Genomic DNA, 19222 nt, shown 5'->3' with positions numbered 1-19222 from the left:
ATGCCACAGGGGCATGGGCCATAATTAGAAAGCAAAACAAAAACAAAAAGAGTGACTGAATACGAGGAGGAAAGGCTAGTCAAGGTGGGGAGAACAAGGGTAAGAAAAGGGAACACGCACGCGTGTTTGTGTCTGCAGAAGAGAGAGTAGGACAGCCCAAGGGGAGCAGAGCGTACTCTGGAAATAAGCAAATCACGTATAGTCAGGTCCCCGTAGCGACAGATGTCAAGGCTTGAACTTCATACCTGTTAAGGTGTAAAAATTGCCCGAGGACTGAATGATCCGGGGCTAAAAAAGGAAATGTTTCTAAAGCACAAAAAGTAATGAAGCATAATTTTAGTTACTGTATATAATCAGAAGATTAAGTATTTGGAAAAAAATTGGCTTATGTGAGGAAATTCAAACTAATTTTGGGGAGATAGATAACTGGATGTTAGAGAATTATCTTCAATTAAGCTATTGTTCAGAGCTACTTATCAAAACATTGCAAATACTTTAATCAAACAGTATATCAAACAGTATACTAATCTCTTTGAAACTATGGCTTCTCTTGACATATATGTTAAAATTTAAATAAAGGAGAGTATTATTTCTCAGCACATTTTTTCAAATCTTAGAGTGGCTCACAGGGAAGTACAGAATTTGAAAAGAATTAATGTGATGTAAGATCTTGTTGTTCACAGGTGTAAAAAGAGATGTAACCACGACTATTCTGTGACCTTCTCTCTAACCACTATTTCACGGAAAGAAAATGAAAGCATCGAATTCTCCAGTTGTCCAGAATAATGTCTCTGCACTTAATTTAAATACCACTTAAAAATTCTTTCATGTTTCTTTTCATAATTTCTGTTAATGATCCTAAGATTATCACATTCTTCAAGCGAAATTTTTGAATACCTTTTTCATAGTGGTAACAAATTTCACAGGTGGACTCTATCAAAAAGCATTCTATTTTACAAATTGTCATAACTGTATGAATGTTTATGAAAAAAAAAACACTTCAATTATCTTTTTCTTACCCATGTACTGACTTTTAGAGAAGGGAATGGCAACCCATTCCAATATTCTTGTCTGGAGAATTCCACGGACAGAGGAGCCTGGCAGACTACAGTCCATGGGGTTGCAAGAGTTGGACATGACTGAGTGATTAACACACACACACACACACACACACACACACACACACTGACTTCTACCAAATAAAGTGCATAGATAGAAGATCATCTCTGACCTTGGTATTTAAAGAAGAATTTCCTTTTGGAAAAATTGCTCTGGACTTATTAAATGATGGGCCTTCTCAGGCGGTGCAGTGGTAAAGAATCCACCTGCCAATCCAGGAGATGCAGAAGATTCAGGTTCAATCCCTGGGTCGGGAAGATTCCCTGGATCAGGAAATGGCAACTCAATCCAGTATTCTTGCCTGGAGAATTCCATAGACAGAGGAGCTTGGCAGGCTACAGGCCATGGGGTCACAAAGAGCTGGACTCTAAGCACACACAATTAAATGACATTTGACTTATTTTTAAAATATTTATCATGTGCATACTGCATCCCAGATATTGTCCTTGATGCTATGGAAGATACAAAATGAAGAATTCTCACTCTCAAAACAAAGTAACAGCATGAATACTGCTGGGTTGAATTTTGCTAATGTAAAAAAGGGTTGGACTTGAGTTTATAAATCACCTATTTATTGAGTGAGCTCTTACTTAGTCTGTTTCCTCACATATAACTTGGGGAAAATAACATTAACTTACAACTGGATTGCAAGAATTAATGATATCAGTTCAGTTCAGTCACTCAGCCATGTCTGACTCTTTGCGACCCCATGGACTGCAGCACGCCAGGCTTCCCTGTCCATCGCCAACTCCCGGAGCTTGCTCAAACTCATGTCCATCAAGTCGGTGATGCCATCCAACCATCCCACCCTCTGTCATCCCCTTTTCCTCCTGCCTTCAATCTTTTCCAGCATCAGGGTCTTTTCCAAAGAATCAGTTCTTCGCATCAAGTGCCCAAAGTATTGGAGTTTCAGCTTCAGCATCAGTCCTTCCAATGAATATTCAGGACTGATTTCCTTTAGGATGGACTGGTTTGATCTCCTTGAAGTCCAAGGGACTCTCAAGCATCTTCTCTAACACCACAGTTCAAATCTTCTCTAACACCACAGTTCAAATTAATGATACAATCTATAAAAAATAAGTAAGTTGGTGCCTACAACATAATAGGCATTTTAAAAAAGTAAGTTCTCTTCCTTTGAGGACATTTGACATTGAGTTAAATAGGATTTGCCTTTGTTATATATGTTCTTGATACCTGACTTACAAAGCAGACCTCTGAAATTAACTTTTTACATATAAAATCTGTCATCAATCTTCAATAATTCATGTGAAATGTTAGTTTGGATAAATAAAATCTGCACATTGCTTCTAATCTCATAGATGTAATTGAATCCCACTCATTTCCAAAGCAGGTTTGAGTCCCAGCTCCCTTCCCTTCCCTATTTCATCTGATGGTGATGTTAACAAGCAGAGAAGTGCCCCAAAGCCTAGAAACAAGGAACAAGAAGAGAAATCCTGGACAGAGCTGACACAAATATTTAATTTCTAAAGAATCAAGCACCAATATTTATACAAGTGAATAGTTTGCTAGTTCCTTCAAATGACTTCTATATTGGGAAACAGGAAGTTGAGAAGAATTCAGTTAAGAATAAGATGATAAAGGACAGCAAAAATGAGAATGAAGGAACTTTAACAGTGATCCTCAAATCTGGGTTATACACTTTGTAACTAGGCATCCCCAGGAAAACCTATAGTTAATACAACTGAGACATGCTGCCATTGGTATCCATCTTGGGAATTCACAATGTATATTCACACAGGCTAGAATTTACATGTCCATTCTATTAGCACGTTTAAAAATCTGTTTAACACTGTTAAACTCAGAAATTCCCCAAACTGTCCAAATACTAAATTCTGTTTCTGCACGTGGTTGTGAGCACAGGAAGGGGAAGGGGTGAGACTTGATTAATATTCTGTGGAATTAATATGCAATGGCATATAATTCAGAAAATGTTAGATTATTGATTTCTTCTGTCTGCCACAAAAATGCATCCTTGCTGGTTCTTTATGTCTTTTCTTCACCCAAGAAAACCATTTGATGAGAATTCCTATTTTATCTTATGGATATAGAAATATTAGAATTTGTTTTGCCTTTGGAAAGATGAGTGGTTGCAAAGGAAACAAACTCTCAGAACTAATATCAGTGATCTGAAAGCAAAAAAAAAAAAAAACAAAACTAAAACAAAACCCAAAACTTTGTTTTAGAAACAAAGACTTTCTTCTGCTTCTGCCAAGACACTGTTAAGCCAAGTCTGCCAGTTCATTCTCGAGAGGCCAAAGTTATTGTACAATTAGAGTTAAAAACTACTAAAATGACTCTTTTAGGGTACTTTTATGTTTTAACACAAATCTATTTTTCCATTTGGCATTTTTGTTTTAAAGGACAGGAATTTCTATAATAATATTGGCATTTTGCAAACAGATGTTCCAAAGAGCAGATTACTTATATTTTAATCTCTCCCTTAGAAATAAGTCTTTATATGAATCCTGGGTGCTCTTAGAGATATTTATTTGATAAACTATGAAATGCTACAGTAGCACCATAAATCACAATAAATTCAAAGGAAAATGCTATAATTATAAGTTTTATAGCTAATAAAATGTTCAATCAGATGGTAAAGAATCTGCCTGCAATGCAGAAGACCCAGCTTCAATCCTTGGGTTGGGAAGATCCCCTGCAGAAGGGAACGGCCACTCACTCCAGTATTCTTGCCTGGAAAATTCCATGGACCGGGGAGCCTGAAGGGCTATGGTTCATGGGGTAGCAAAGAATAGGACACGACTAAGCAACTAACATTTATATAAGGAGGATTTCAGAGAATAAGAATGAATTTCTTTTTTAATTAAAAAAGAAATATGTTCTAATTCTTATTGTTTGTCCCCCTATATCAAGGTTGATAATCAAAGAATCCACTCACAAGTACATATATAAAGTATATATTATATTGTGCTGTGCTGTGCTGTGCTTAGTCGCTCAGTTGTGTTTCACTCTTTGTGACCCCATGGACTGTAGCCTGCCAAGCTCCCTGTCCATGAGGATTTTCCAGGCAAGAATACTGGAGTGGGTTGTCATGCCCTCCTTCAGAGGATGTTCCCAACTCAGCGATCAAACTCAGGTGTCCCACACTGCAGACAGATTCTTTACCATCTGAGCCACTAGGGAAGCCCAAGAATACTGGAGTTGGTAAGCCTCACCCTTCTCCAGGGGCTCTTCCCAACCCAGGAATTGAACCAGGGCCTCCTGCACTGCAGAGCTACCAGGGAAGCACATATATTACATTCAGTTCAGTTCAGTTCAGTCGCTCAGTTGTGTCCGACTCTTTGTGACCCCATGAATCGCAGCACGCCAGGCCTCCCTGTCGATCACCAATTCCCGGAATTCACTCAAACTCATGTCCACTGAGTCAGTGATACCATCCAGCCATCTCATCCTCTGTCATCCCCTTCCCCTCCTGCACCCAATCCCTCCCAGCATCAGAGTCTTTTCCAATGAGTCAACTCTTCACATGAGGTGGCCAAATATGCAAATATATGCATATATAATATGCAGCTATATATATGATGTAACATTGTATTTCTAAAAAGTGTCATGGTTAACACAATTATAAATACTAAGACAAGACATCATTAAAGCAGGGGATTAGAGGGGAAATTTTTAATTGCACCTGATAGTTTTCAAACAGCCAAATGTCCTAGAAAGCATTCATCTTAAATTAATTCACACAAATATTTGCTCCATTAGGTAACCATTCTCCTGTATTACCTTCTTCAGTTCTTCAGGAACTTAGTGATAACAGGCTGAGTGTGAAGGTAAATTCTCCTACGAAAGTTTTGAACCAGTTAGAAATGAAATGTCTTTGTGCCTACATTTTCTTATATAACAGCCTGGCCTTTACCTAAATTATTTCAGCGCTTAGGGGCATGTTTCTCTGGCCTGGTCTTATCTCCATCTGTGTTGAAAAGATTTTCAAGAAGCATTTGAAAATCTCCTTTTTCTCTACTATACCACAGCGTGGGTGGAGAAAAAACAGGAAAGCATTAGTTGCTGTCTGGTTCATTGGGCTGAATTAAACAAAGCATATGCAAAATAGAAAAGATTTTAAATTGGCAGTAAAAAACAAGCAAACAAATAATCCTGCAATATCTCAAATCCATGCTTAGTAAGGAATTATGTATGTGTGTATGTGTATATATATACCTTTTTCTGTATTAAAAAGTCATCATAAATAGTTACTAAGACTAGTGGGTCACACAGAGGTGTTTCAAAGCCAACAGTTTCAAGATGGAACTCATTATTTTTCCCTTAAAATTCCTCTTGTGTTCCTACAGTACAGGACTATGGCTTAGGTTCTCAAAACTAGAATCCTCAGGAGTTTTCTCATTTGCCTGCCCTATCCACTTATCATGCTCTACTGATCTGTACCCAGGCCACCCCTCAATCCCACCCCCATGGCACCACCCACATCAATTTCCAATCACACTCTTGGGACAGCCACCCAACTGGCCTCTGCTATAGCTGCCACCTTTCCACACCACCACTGCACTGCTAGAGCCATCCTGCTGCTGCTGCTAAGTCGCTTCAGTCGTGTCCGACTCTGTGCAACCCCAGAGACGGCAGCCCACCAGGCTCCCCCGTCACTGGGATTCTCCAGGCAAGAACACTGGAGTGGGTTGCCATTTCCTTCTTCTACTAGAGCATATATTTGTTCATCAAGCAGCCCTGCTTCAGTTTCTCTGATGGTTCTTTCAACAGCCAACATGTATTCAACATTGCCATAATTCAGCCATTGTAACAAAAGCTTTACACATATTATCTTATTTCTCTTCATGACAATCCTATGAGATGGATACAATTATCACTGGCACTTACAGATGAGAAAATCAATGCATACAGAATTTATATAGCTTGTTCATGGTCACTGGGAGAGCAGACGGCAGAACCAACGTCCATCTCAGATTATCAGATGCTCTTGATGGTTCCATTATAAACCTTCCTTCAGTCTGGTTCCCAAACAACTCTCCGGTCTTTTTTGCAAGGAGATCATAGACTATGAACCTCTCACATTCAGGGATTGTACATCAAGGATCAGAAGCCCTCCAGCCACTGGCTAGGATGTAAGAGGGCTTAGGGCTGTCAGAACTGCTACCTGCCCTCCAAATGAGTGTGCCTCTTTCAATACACATGGTTACAGAAATATCTTGATTCCAAGCAAGAAAAAATTAGTTCACACATGCTGCAGAACTTCTTATACCACTCTGCCGCTGTAGAATGAAGAATCAGATTTCAAGCCATTGCTTTTCAGAGGTTAATCACACACGACTAACCAACTTTGCCTCAGCATCTCTCTCCACAACTAATTCACTCATGACAGTCATTTGATGAAGGCCAGGCAGAGAGGAAGCCAAGGGACACAAGTGCGGCGACAGAGCAATGGGGACTGAAGATGTGATCATAGGTTTGTTTTTATAAAAACGACCATCCATCTGAGTTATTAGAGAATTTACACGAAGAGATAGTCATATGAAAAGGAAAAAAAGAAGAAAAGGTTACATATTGTTAAGCCTGCCTTGACATATTCCACATACACTGTTTGATAAATATTTTATTGTTATTCCAGGAAAAGCTTTTAAAGGAATGTATAAGCCAGCAATTATGGGGAAGGGATGTCTCCTTCTCAGAGATAGTAGGAATGTCAGTTCTTGCTTCTAAAGAGAGGGTGAACACACTCACCCGTGGCAAACTTGCTGAAATGAACATATATTCATTGAAAGAGCCAGAAGTCCCAGGCAGCCATCCTTTCTTATTTGTTAATAATAGAAAAAACACACAAATAGCTCTAATGCAGCCTCTGTGTGATCTGAATAAATAAGAGGCACTCAGCTCATGTGTAGTAATCGTTGCGCTTTTTTTTCTAACAATTATCCAAATCCCAACACAGAAAGCCTTTCTGGAAGAAAGCCTGACTCCTTAGAGCTGATGGTCCAATCGGCAGGACTGGTGCTCAGCTCTTAACTGCTGGCCTCTGTTATCAGGGCCTGAACCCATCTCTGATGGGAAAAATTTAGGCAGACAACATCATTATTTTGTTTAAATTAAATGGGAGAAATTGCAGTACTCCAAGTTAATTGGGTGTTTTGGTATGATGTTAAAGATATTTTGAGGGTTTTTCCTTTTTGGCCACTTACCAGTACCATCTCAAATGCCTTCCTTATAGTCAATACAATGTATTGAAAGGGTGTGTGTGTGTGTGTGTGTGTGTGAGAGAGAGAGAGAGAGAGAGAGAAATAAATGTTTACATTGCCCTCCTATAAGACAGGCTGCTTACATCATCATGAAATTAACATGAAAAGTAATCGGTAGCAGCCAATTCACCGTTATAAGAAAGATGTTATTTCTGAAATATTTTTAAAATGTCACTTAAAATCCTGTTATTCCACTTATAGATATACATATCCAAATCTGAGATTCCACCTAAAATTTGAAATGATATAGAGATTGCTGCTTTAAAAGCCACTTGACACAGTGCCTAAATATTCTTAAACATGTCAGGAGCAGAGGTATTTTATGAATGGCATTTAAAACCATAATCAAGTATAAAATTGTGACAACACTTATCCCCCTAAGCTATGGTTAGCCAAAAAGTAAATCATAACCTTTAGCATTTTTTTAAACCTACAAAAAGTCTGCTACAGTAGTTTCTTTCTTTTTCTTAAATGGCCTTTAAATAAATATATGAGTCAGTTAAAAGCATTTGCTTGAATTAAAGTGATAATTCTGCCAGGACATCAGTGTAATTAATTGTGGGTGGCAGGAGTTTTAAATGAGGTGAAATTAGGGATTTTGGTTTGTTTATTTATTTTTTACTCACCCTCCTGCTGTAACTAGAAAAGCTTTTGGTTGATCTTGAAATTGTGCCTTGTCATGGAATATCATATCTACATGCTTTTATGATAAGCACTATGGCAAATTTTTTTCATGATCAAGATGGGGGAAGAATGCATATGCTCTTCCTCCCTACTACTACTACTACTATTACTACTACTACTATACACACAGGCACACACACACACACACATACACACACACGCACACACACACATATGCACACACACACATACACACACACACACCCTAATATGTGTGTGTTTCACAACCCTCAATGTTCATCCCAACGTAGTGTCCCAATTTATTTCAATGCTTTCCATGTCAAATACAAAATTATTTTAGTTACAGAGTTTGACTCCTGGTAAGTGATTTCACAAAAGACCTCAAAACACTCTGTCTTCAAAATTTTTGCTTGCCTGCAATACCTGCGCCAAGCCCTGAAACAGCTACATTTCATAAACAAACATGTTTTCCAAAAAGTGGGGGGGGGGGTCTTACTGTGTACAATGTGTTTTACATGATGCATTATTCTCTTAGCAGAGCTGACTGCATCTCAGGAGCTATAGGCATTGCTGTAAAACAGACACCAGCAGAGGAACTGAACTAATACCCTTCAGGAGGCAGAGGATCCATAACACAGTTGGGAGAATTCTGCTTTAAGTGTCAGCAACCCTGAAATAGGAAGTAATCCCATAGTGTGTATCATCTAAAAGTTCAATATAGCAAAGGCAAGAGAGAAAGTTCTGCCTGAGAAGCAGTTTTATGCTAATCATTTGACTGGCATTAGAATACTTCTGTAGTCACGCATGTCTAGCTGTCAAGTAAAGATGTTAAAAACCAACACATTATTAAAAGGTGCGTGATTGGCCCCTAATGTCTGTACACTGAAACTAAAACATCGGACGATCCTGAGACATTTCCTACACTGCATCTAACATGAAGACTAAGCATCGGACACAAGAATTCGTCTGCTGTGACACTCTACATCTTGTAACGGTGAAAAAACGTTTTTGTTCAGCTCATTAACACCATCTACCTTTTGCCCCCACCTCCTGCCCTTAGTACTAGTTTTATCATTCACTACATGCCCTTTTCACCCACTGTTCTGAGCACAAAAGAATCAAACAGCACACAAGCCTGCAGCCGAAATAACAGTGCAGTCTTCCAAAAGGTGAATGTGGAATTACAATCCGCGTTCCCAATTCCTGAACTTGCAAGCAAACACTAATTGCCTTGTGGACAATGCAGCAGGGTTAACCCATTGTATAGCTCCCGGTCCTGAACCTTTCAGGGCAGAATAAGACCAACAAACAGGCAAACCTTCCGCCGCAAGGGATGGAGACAGCAAACGAGCCCCAGAGGCTGTGAAGAAGGACATGCTTGCTTTACCTACCGGCATTGTCCATGTCTCAGGAGTGACGAGTTCTGGAGCCTGGCAGCTAGGAAGCCCGGCTCCTCTCCTGGCTAACGAAGCACCCTGCCCTTCTGCTGATTATCAGTCCTTGCTGGCACACAGAGCATACTTCATGCACTGTCTGCAGGAGACACCGCCAGGAAATTTATATCTCCAAGGATGACAAACAGCCATTAGCTCCATTACGGGCTGATTAAGAGAGACTGAGCCTATCAAGTGGGTACTTGAATCCACTGGGGTTTTCACCTCTGTTCCAAGCAAGGGAGGGAAAAAAAAAACACTGCAATGTGGAGTGTATTGCACATTTCCGAAAAGCAGCGCACATGCTGCGCAGAGCACAGTGCTTTTCCAAAAGATGCCAGAGCAAACACGAACAGAAAGAGGCACAGATAACTAAAAGGTAGAAAGAAATCTTTTTTAAAAAATGCAATAAATTATCCTTCGTTGGGAACTAATCTAAGCATGGTCCAGCCTTTATTACTGACATCACGGGATGACTGGGCAACTTTTCCATTTAGAATCTTAAAGTTTATTTTCAGTTATTGTTGTTGCTGTTGGGGGTGGGCAAGGAACAGCAGATCCAGCATTCTAAAATAAAGGCCATCTGTAATATTTCTGCTCTACATACATACTAATAAGGTAAGTATTTTCATTTCATTTTGGTTATGTTTTCATCATGACTCGTGTTCCTATTTCTGGTCAGAATTTCTGCCCACCTGTGTTAACACAGAAATTCAAAGGGATCTCCCTAAATGTCACTAATAACACAAAAAATAATTGTCAAAAGATGCCAGGGGAATCCTATAGTCTGTTACAATCTGTAGCCATCAAAGTAACAGAAATTTGAGGATCAAGAAAAATGCATTTACTAACACAAGAAAGTCCATCGCACTCCTTTTCTTTAATTTGGCTATATAAAGATGACCCTCAAAGCCACCAGACACTGCACTGCTTCCACCCGGGTCAGGGCATAAAGATGAGCAGAGTGTTGAAGCAATCATGGGCCATGCCCTGAGGCTGTTATACTAGAATCTGGGGAGAGCACAATTCTGTTTACTGCATTTTCTCAGCTATAGGAAAAAAAATAGAATGGCCTCATTTAACCTATGAAACAATGTATAGTAAGGCTCTACAGGTTTTTTATTTTCACAAGTTTTAAAAAAGCAGTTGGAGTGTTAGCAAACCCCCTGCATTGTTAAATTTTAAAAAGCAATTCATTTAATGCCACTAGAATTCCAAGCAACAAACAAGTTGCAAATTATTTGCAATCTGGGCTTCTGTTTCAACAGTTTCTAAGTATTTTTGTTTTTAATGTCACCAAACTTAGAGATTTGAGGTTTCTGTACTGTTTAGGTGATATACTTCATTTGTGATAGAACATATATTTTCCTCAAAGAAAAGCTGCATTTCTCAGTGATTTTGCCCTGAGATTTTTATCCCCATTATTTTAATTCTGTCACAGTAATTGGAGGGTATATCACTAGATTAATTTCAGAAAACCATTCTTCATATGTTTTTGAAAATTGCTTTGATCCCAAGAGACTCAAATCACTGTGGCTTCCATAACTCATCTACCTGCCCTGATTAAGACTGTCAACTACGCAGAATGAGTGTTGTCTGTAGGAAATCTAGGGCAAGCTAATCCTTAAAAAAAGAAGAGTTAGGGAAATACAAAAGCTAAATCAGAGAGACGGTATATTATGAAGTTTGAGATTTTGGTAAGGAATAGCTCTATTCGGCATGGATGCTGACTGATAGGAATATATTCATATTAACTTTCAGGCTTCCCTGGTGGCCCAGTGGTAAAGAATCCACCTGCAATGCAAAAGATGTGGGTTCAGTTCCTTGGTCAGGAATATCCTCTGGAGAAGGAAATGGCAACCCACTGCAGCATTCTTGCCTGGAGAATCCCATGAACAGAGGAGCCTGGTGGGCTAGAGTACATAGGGTCGCAAAAGTCAGACACAACTTAGCAACTAAACAACAAACATATGATCTTTGCACAGAGTTCAATGTGTGAGTCGATTATTTTTATTAATACAATGAGTCCCTAAAGTACAAACAGACTGTGCCCTTGAAGTTTGTTTTAGAAAACAGACTCACATAGGAAACAAACTTATGGTTACCAAAGGGGAAAGTGGGAGGAGGGATTAATTAGGAGTTTGGAATTAACAGATACACAGCCCTATATAAAACAGATAACCAACAAGGACCTACTACATAGTACAGGGAACTCTGCCCAATATTTCATAATAATCTATATGAGAAAAGAATCTGAAAAAGGATATATATATACACATATATGTATGCATATACATACATATATGGACTTCCCTGGTGGCTCAGTGGTAAAGAATCTGCCTGTCAATGCAGGAGACAAGGGTTCTAACTCTAGGTCAGGAAGATGCCCTGCAGAAGAAAATGGCACCCCACTCCAGTATTCTTGCCTGGGAAATCTCCTGGACAGAGGAGCCTGGAGGGCCACAGTCCATGGGGTCACAAAAGAGTGGGAGACAGCAACAAAACCGCAACAGTGTACAAATATATATGTATGTGTAACTGAAACACTTTGCTATATACCTGACACTAGCATAACACTATACATCAACTACACTTGATTGAAAAATAATTTTTTTAAAAAGTTTGTTATGTTGGTTATTTGAAAAACACTTTTTCTCGTAAACACTGATTAGGTTCTAAGAACAGACTATTAAACTCTGTTTAGCTCATGATGTGGTTTACATAAGATCCCACAATCTCTTATACACAAGGATAAGTCCAGAAAGTTCTGAAAATCTTAACTTTTTTTAAAGTTTGGCTCCAAAATGCACTGGGGGGTCACAACTGACTTGGCTATTTAAAAATGTTACAAGTCCCACTTAGAGTGAATAACATATTTTGCTTCAGAAAATTTAATTTTACAAGTATGGGAGTCTGTCCAGACACTGCTGGGGATGATACATAACATATAACATGTATTATACGCATTCTCCTACCTTTTTAAAATGTAAAAATTTTTAATTTGGAAACACACCTGATTCCAAGGGTTTCAGATGAGGAACTATGGTCCTTCACTACATTTCTGCAATTTAAAATAGTAGAAAATAACCTTTTCTACTATTTTATTCCAGGATCATCTTCCTTATTTAAGAGCTCACAATCTCCCTTCCCCACCTGCTAAGTGCTTGATCCTCTCTAACTCCTGATGTTGTAAGAGATAAAAAAGGGACAGGCAACATAGAAAGATGTCAAGAAATAATGAAACTAATGTTGGGTGACTATTAAGAATCAGGCCCATAGGGAAGTCTGAGGGAATACACGTGTACATATGGCTGAGTCTCTTTGCTGTACACCAGAAACCATCACAACATTGTTAATCAGCTATACTCCAATATAAAATAAAAATTTAAAACCGAAACCAAACCAAAACAAAACACCAAACAGGCCATTTAAAAACTGCACAGATTGCTAAGGACTCATCAACTTTTACCCCTGCTCTTGCTATCAGTACCACAACTGCCCTGACCCAGAATCAGAAGAAGCCAACCTAACAATGGAAAAGCACGGTGAATGAAACATTTCCCTCAAGCTCCAGAGAGAACCCAGTCACTCCACCGATTTAATTCAGACCCACAAATAATATGCTCTAGTTGGGAAACGCCTGAATACAAAGCAGGCCCTTTCTAATGGTCCCGAAGATACTGTACGGCATAGCAGCAGCATTAAAAAGAGTAGTGCTGTACATCAGGTTTTAAAATAGATTTAGTTCCTGTTTTTATTAACTGTCCCATTATCTCTATTCCTCATCTTTCTTAGAATCAGACTCATTTGTTTGAGGCCAGTGGTAATTTGGAGTATCTGCATCTAAAAAAAAAAAAGAAAAAAAAAAAAACCCACCCTTCTTGCTCTCCCACTTGCAGAAAGAAGGCTACAGCCTACCTGCAGGGTTTTCTAAGAACCGTTTGCCTGAGGTGGGTTGTGAGATGTTTGTGACTCCAGGCCTGTACAGCCGAGGTCACAAGAGCAAGGCCACCAGCAGTGTCCAGCACCTTCAAATGTATCGTCAGGCACCTGGTGATCACCTGGCTAGTATCACATCTTTGTCAAAAAAACAGAACAAGCTTCCCTGGTGGCTCAGTGGTAAAGAATCCACCTGCCAAAGCTGGAGACATGAGTTCGATCCCTGACCTGGGAAGATCCCACATGCCGTGGAACAACTAAGCCCGTGAGCCACAACCATTGAGCCCACACTCTAGAGCTCATGCAGCACAACTCCTGAGCTGGTGCTCTAGAGTCAGAGCTCCACAGCAAGAAAAGCCACTGCAAAGAGAAGCTGTGCACCACAGCTAGAGAAAAGCCTGGCAGCAACGAAGACCCAGCACAGCCCAAAATAAATAAATACAATTATTTTAAAACAAAACTCTATTAACATCTCTCCCTTTCAATTTCAAAGCTGTCCTGGCTTCCCAGAGAAGTTCTCCTTATTCGACATTATTTCTTCACCTGTCACCCAGTTTTATTGAGATATCACTGATATAGCACTTGGTTTAAGATGTACAGCATAACGCTGTGCTGTGCTTAGTCACTCAGTCGTGTCCAACTCTTTGCAACCCCATGGACTGTAGCCCACGAGGCTCCTCTGTCCATGGGGATTCTCCAGGCAAGAATACTGGAGTGGGTTGCCTTGCCCTCCTCCAGGGGATCTTCCTAACTCAGAGATCAGACCCAGGTCTCCCGCATTGCAGGCAAGTTCTTTACCATCTGAGCCACCAGGGAAACCCACAGCATAATGACCTACACATATTGCAAAAGGATTTTCACAACAAGTTTAACACCCATAATCTCATATAGATACAAAAGAAAAAAATGTTTTTTTTTTTTTCCCCTGTGATAAGAACTTGGGATCCACTCTCTTACAACTTTCAAATACACCACACAGCCAGGTTAATTTATAGTCACCAGAGTGTACTTTACCTCCCAGGACTTATCTTATAACTGAAAGTTTGTACCTTTCATATTGTTTCATATTATTTCTCAACTTTCCTAGCAGGTGCTTTCATGTGCTTGGGGACATAGGGAAGAAATGGTGGCAACCGCACTCTACTTCTTCTGACAGGAATCTGAGCCCAGGTGTACCAAGAGCTGTTCAAATGAAGACTGTGCAGAACTAGAAGCAGGAAGTCTTTTCCAGGAGGTGTAATAACTCCAGAACCGTAGGCTACAAATATGGCTTGGCTTTCAGGACTAATTGGGTTCCTTCTCTAAAAAGTTAAACTCTTTTCCTTGGAACAGAAGAATTAGAGAATAAGTTGCCCAGGTCGTAATGCTGCTTGGCTCAGCAGATCTCTGGGAGACCCTGGTCAGCCTGTCATCTCTTGATTCATCCAAAGAAAGAAGTATTGAAATATAACTACCAATTAGGAAATAGTCAAGCTTGCTTCCAGTCCCTACTGGAAATCTGTTCTGAAAAGATTCTTGCCACTGCTCTGACAAGAACAGCTGTGGGACACAGATAGTTTTGATGAATACATTGCTTGGATTTATAACTCTCCTAAGTACTAAACCCAATCCCTGAACTATTAAAAAAAAAGTTCATAGGATGAAGTTCTGCAACAGATATTATTTCCAGGAAGATTTGGGCAGAAAAACATTAGACATTTATCTAATGTTACATTATCTGGATTTTAGGACAATATTTACTTGACACACCTATGTTTTTTATTATTCCTAACCATTCTCATTTAGAGATTTCTCTTCTACTGTAAGGTGAGAGTATGGGGAGGGGTCTTCTGAATTACTGTTAACTTTTGCTTCTCTTTCCTTATACGTGATCCTTAGATTATGACTTCCATTCACACAGACTTTAAGAACATCTTAATGCAGAGGACAGGGAACTTTTCAACAAACTTAGAACTCAGCTGGCATCTAGACCTTGATGAGCTATTGCTGTTGTTGTTCAGTTGCTAAGTCATGTCCAACTCTTTGCAACCCCATGGACTGCAGCACACCAGGCTTCCTGTCCTTCACTGTCCCCTGGAGTTTGCTCAAACTCATGTCTGTTGAGTTGGTGATGCCATCCAATCATCTTATTCTCTGTTGCTCCCTTCTCCTGCTGCCATCAATCTTTCCCAGCATCTGGTCTTCTCCAATGAGTCGGCTCTTCACATCAGATGGCCTAAGTATTGGCGCTTCAGCTTCAGCATTAGTCTATCCAATGAATATTCAGGGTTGATGAGCTATAACCACCAGATAGTCTTCTGACAGGTTTGGACTTTTGGTTCAGAACACCAAAGACATAGTAATGTGACAAAATGTTAAATAGGTAAGTCACAGCTGGGCTGGAGAACCTATATAACCATTTCCATGAATTAGAAAGGAGTGGAAAGTTCAAAGCACTGACTCAGCTTCCACTGAGCCGTGCTGTGCTCAAGGGGCAAAAGCAGGGGCTCCAGCCCAGGCACTTGGCTCCTGTGTGGTGATGGATTAAAAAGAGCTCCACTTCAGAAAGGAGGCGTCAGAGTCAGGCTCTGCTTGAAAAGGGCTCCTTGACTCAAGAAAGGAAGTTTAAAAATGGCTGTTGACTTATTTCCAGAAGCCAAGACTTTATAAAGCCTCGGTGGGTGGAGGGAGGATAAACCTCACAAGAAAGAACAAAATAAGCTTCATGCTGTCTCCCACAATATGAGATCTGCAATATCCCCTCAAAATAGAGCAGGTGCCCCCAAAGTCATTGGGAAGACTTGACTCTAGACTAGAGGACCAGAGGAACAAGGTGGAGGCAACTTCACATCATAACACTATTAGAGAGGAAAAGAGTTGAACTCAAAACCAAAGAAGCAAATGATTTTTTAAAAAGACCTTCCACTCGAATTCATAAGCTGAATTCCAAATATTTGGAATTCCAAAAATCCAAAATTTGACAAAGCAAGTAAATAAAATAACCAATAAAACATGAATATTAATAATATCAATGCCATGGAAGTCTCATAAAGATTTTTTTTTTTAATTTACTGTAATATGTTTTACTGAACATAATTCTTATTCACAGTATCTTTTTTTTATAATGAAGTATTCTTAAATACAGAGACTAATATAACAGAGACCCTCTGAGCTCTCTCCAGTCTTGTTTTAAAGGATTAAAATATTACAGAAGCAGCTGAAGCTCTCTATAGACCCCTTCTATGTTCTGTTCTACCCTCCAGTCAATCTCTATCCTCAATTTGGTGTGTATATTTCCTTCTTTATTTTTATGCTACATATATGTGTATATATGTATATGAGTATGTATATTCATGAAATATATAACATTATTTTGCATGTTACAGAAGTGCCTAACCTGTTTTTTTATTTTTATTTTTTTTTTTTTACTGTCTTAGATATCCTTTTTTTTTTTTTTTCACATGCTCCCCATCCTGAACCCTCCTCCCTCCCAACCTCCCCATACCATCCCCCTGGGTCTTCCCAGCGCACCAGCCCCAAGCATCCAGCATCGTGCACTGAACCTGGACTGGCATCTCGTTTCATACATGACATTTCACATGTTTCAATGACATTCTCCCAAATCTTCCCACCCTCTCCCACAGAGTCCATAAGACTGTTCTATACATCAGTGTCTCTTTTGCTGTCTCGTATACAGGGTTATCGTTACCATCTTTCTAAATTCCATATACATGCGTTAGTATACTGTATTTATGTTTTTCCTTCTGGCTTACTTCACTCTGTATAATAGTCTCCAGTTTCATCCACCTCATTAGAACTGATTCAAATGTATTCTTTTTAATGGCTGAGTAATACTCCATTGTGTATATGTACCACAGCTTTCTTATCCATTCATCTGCTGATGGGCATCTAGGTTGCTTCCATGTCCTGGCTATTATAAACAGTGCTGCGATGAACATTGGGGTACACGTGTCTCTTTCCCTTCTGGTTTCCTCAGTGTGTATGCCCAGCAGTGGGATTGCTGGATCATAAGGCAGTTCTATTTCCAGTTTTTTAAGGAATCTCCACACTGTTCTCCATAGTGGCTGTACTAGTTTGCATTCCCACCAACAGTGTAAGAGGGTTCCCTTTTCTCCACACCCTCTCCAGCATTTATTATTTGTAGACTTTTGGATCGCAGCCATTCTGACTGGTGTGAAATGGTTCCTCATAGTGGTTTTGATTTGCATTTCTCTGATAAAGAGTGATGTTGAACATCTTTTCAAGTGTTTGTTAGCCATCTGTATGTCTTCTTTGGAGAAATGTCTATTTAGATCTTTGACCTAATTGATATCTATAGGACATTTCATCCCAAAACAATGAATTTCACCTTTTTCTCAAGCGCACATGGAACCTTCTCCAGGATAGATCACATCCTGGGCCATAAAGCTAGCCTTGGTAAATTCAAAAAAAATAGAAATCATTCCAAGCATCTTTTCTGACCGCAATGCAGTAAGATTAGATCTCAATTACAGGAGAAAAACTATTAAAAATTCCTACATATGGAGGCTGAACAACACGCTGCTGAATAACCAACAAATCACAGAAGAAATCAAAAAAGAAATCAAAATTTGCATAGAAACGAATGAAAATGAAAACACAACAACCCAAAACCTGTGGGACACAGTAAAAGCAGTCCTAAGGGGAAAGTTCATAGCAATACAGGCACACCTCAAGAAACAAGAAAAAAGTCAAATAAATAACCTAACTCTACACCTAAAACAACTAGAAAAGGAAGAAATGAAGAACCCCAGGGTTAGTAGAAGGAAAGAAATCTTAAAAATTAGAGCAGAAATAAATGCAAAAGAAACAAAAGAGACCATAGCAAAAATCAACAAAGCCAAAAGCTGGTTCTTTGAAAGGATAAATAAAATTGACAAACCATTAGCCAGACTCATCAAGAAACAAAGGGAGAAAAATCAAATCAATAAAATTAGAAATGACAGTGGAGAGATCACAATAGACAACATAGAAATACAAAGGATCATAAGAGACTATTATCAACAATTATATGCCAATAAAATGGACAACGAGGAAGAAATGGACAAATTCTTAGAAAAGTACAACTTTCCAAAACTCGACCAGGAAGAAATAGAAAACCTTAACAGACCCATCACAAGCATGGAAATTGAAACTGTAATCAAAAATCTTCCAGCAAACAAAAGCCCAGGTCCAGACGGCTTCACAGCTGAATTCTACCAAAAATTTAGAGAAGAGCTAACACCTATCCTGCTCAAACTCTTCCAGAAAATTGCAGAGGAAGGTAAACTTCCAAACTCATTCTATGAGGCCACCATCACCCTAATACCAAAACCTGACAAAGATGCCACAAAAAAAGAAAACTATAGGCCAATATCACTGATGAACATAGATGCAAAAATCCTAAACAAAATTCTAGCAATCAGAATCCAACAACACATTAAAAAGATCATACACCATGACCAAGTGGGCTTTATCCCAGGGATGCAAGGATTCTTCAATATCCGCAAATCAATCAGTGTAATACACCACATTAACAAATTGAAAAACAAAAACCATATGATTATCTCAATAGATGCAGAGAAAGCCTTTGACAAAATTCAACACCCATTTATGATAAAAACTCTCCAGAAAGCAGGAATAGAAGGAACATACCTCAACATAATAAAAGCTATATACGACAAACCCACAGCAAACATTATCCTCAATGGTGAAAAATTGAAAGCATTTCCTCTAAAGTCAGGAACAAAACAAGGGTGCCCACTTTCACCATTACTATTCAACATAGTTTTGGAAGTTTTGGCTACAGCAATCAGAGCAGAAAAAGAAATAAAAGGAATCCAAATT

The 19222-nt window shown here is 39.2% G+C and overlaps 1 protein-coding gene across 6 annotated transcripts in view; it reads right to left on the bottom strand.

The window, feature by feature from the left end:
• Nucleotides 1–19222, bottom strand: part of PHACTR2 (phosphatase and actin regulator 2) — a 301267-nt gene that overhangs the window by 211607 nt on the left and 70438 nt on the right. Inside the window, exon 1 of one of the 6 annotated variants that reach the window (XM_061428180.1) lies at nucleotides 9398–16333. The exons of 4 other annotated variants lie outside the window; for them this stretch is intronic. In XM_061428180.1, coding sequence (XP_061284164.1) covers nucleotides 9398–9410 — 13 coding nt within the window. In that variant the 5' untranslated portion in view covers nucleotides 9411–16333. Of the gene's footprint in view, nucleotides 1–9397; nucleotides 16334–19222 lie in introns of those variants that run through there. One more of the 6 variants, XM_061428185.1, reaches the window with a different exon arrangement.

Source organism: Bos javanicus, chromosome 9 (genome assembly GCF_032452875.1).
Source record: "Bos javanicus breed banteng chromosome 9, ARS-OSU_banteng_1.0, whole genome shotgun sequence".
In the NCBI taxonomy this organism is placed as follows: Eukaryota; Metazoa; Chordata; class Mammalia; order Artiodactyla; family Bovidae; genus Bos; species Bos javanicus.
Note: the sequence above shows the minus strand (reverse complement) of the source record. Positions and strands in the feature narration are given on the sequence as shown.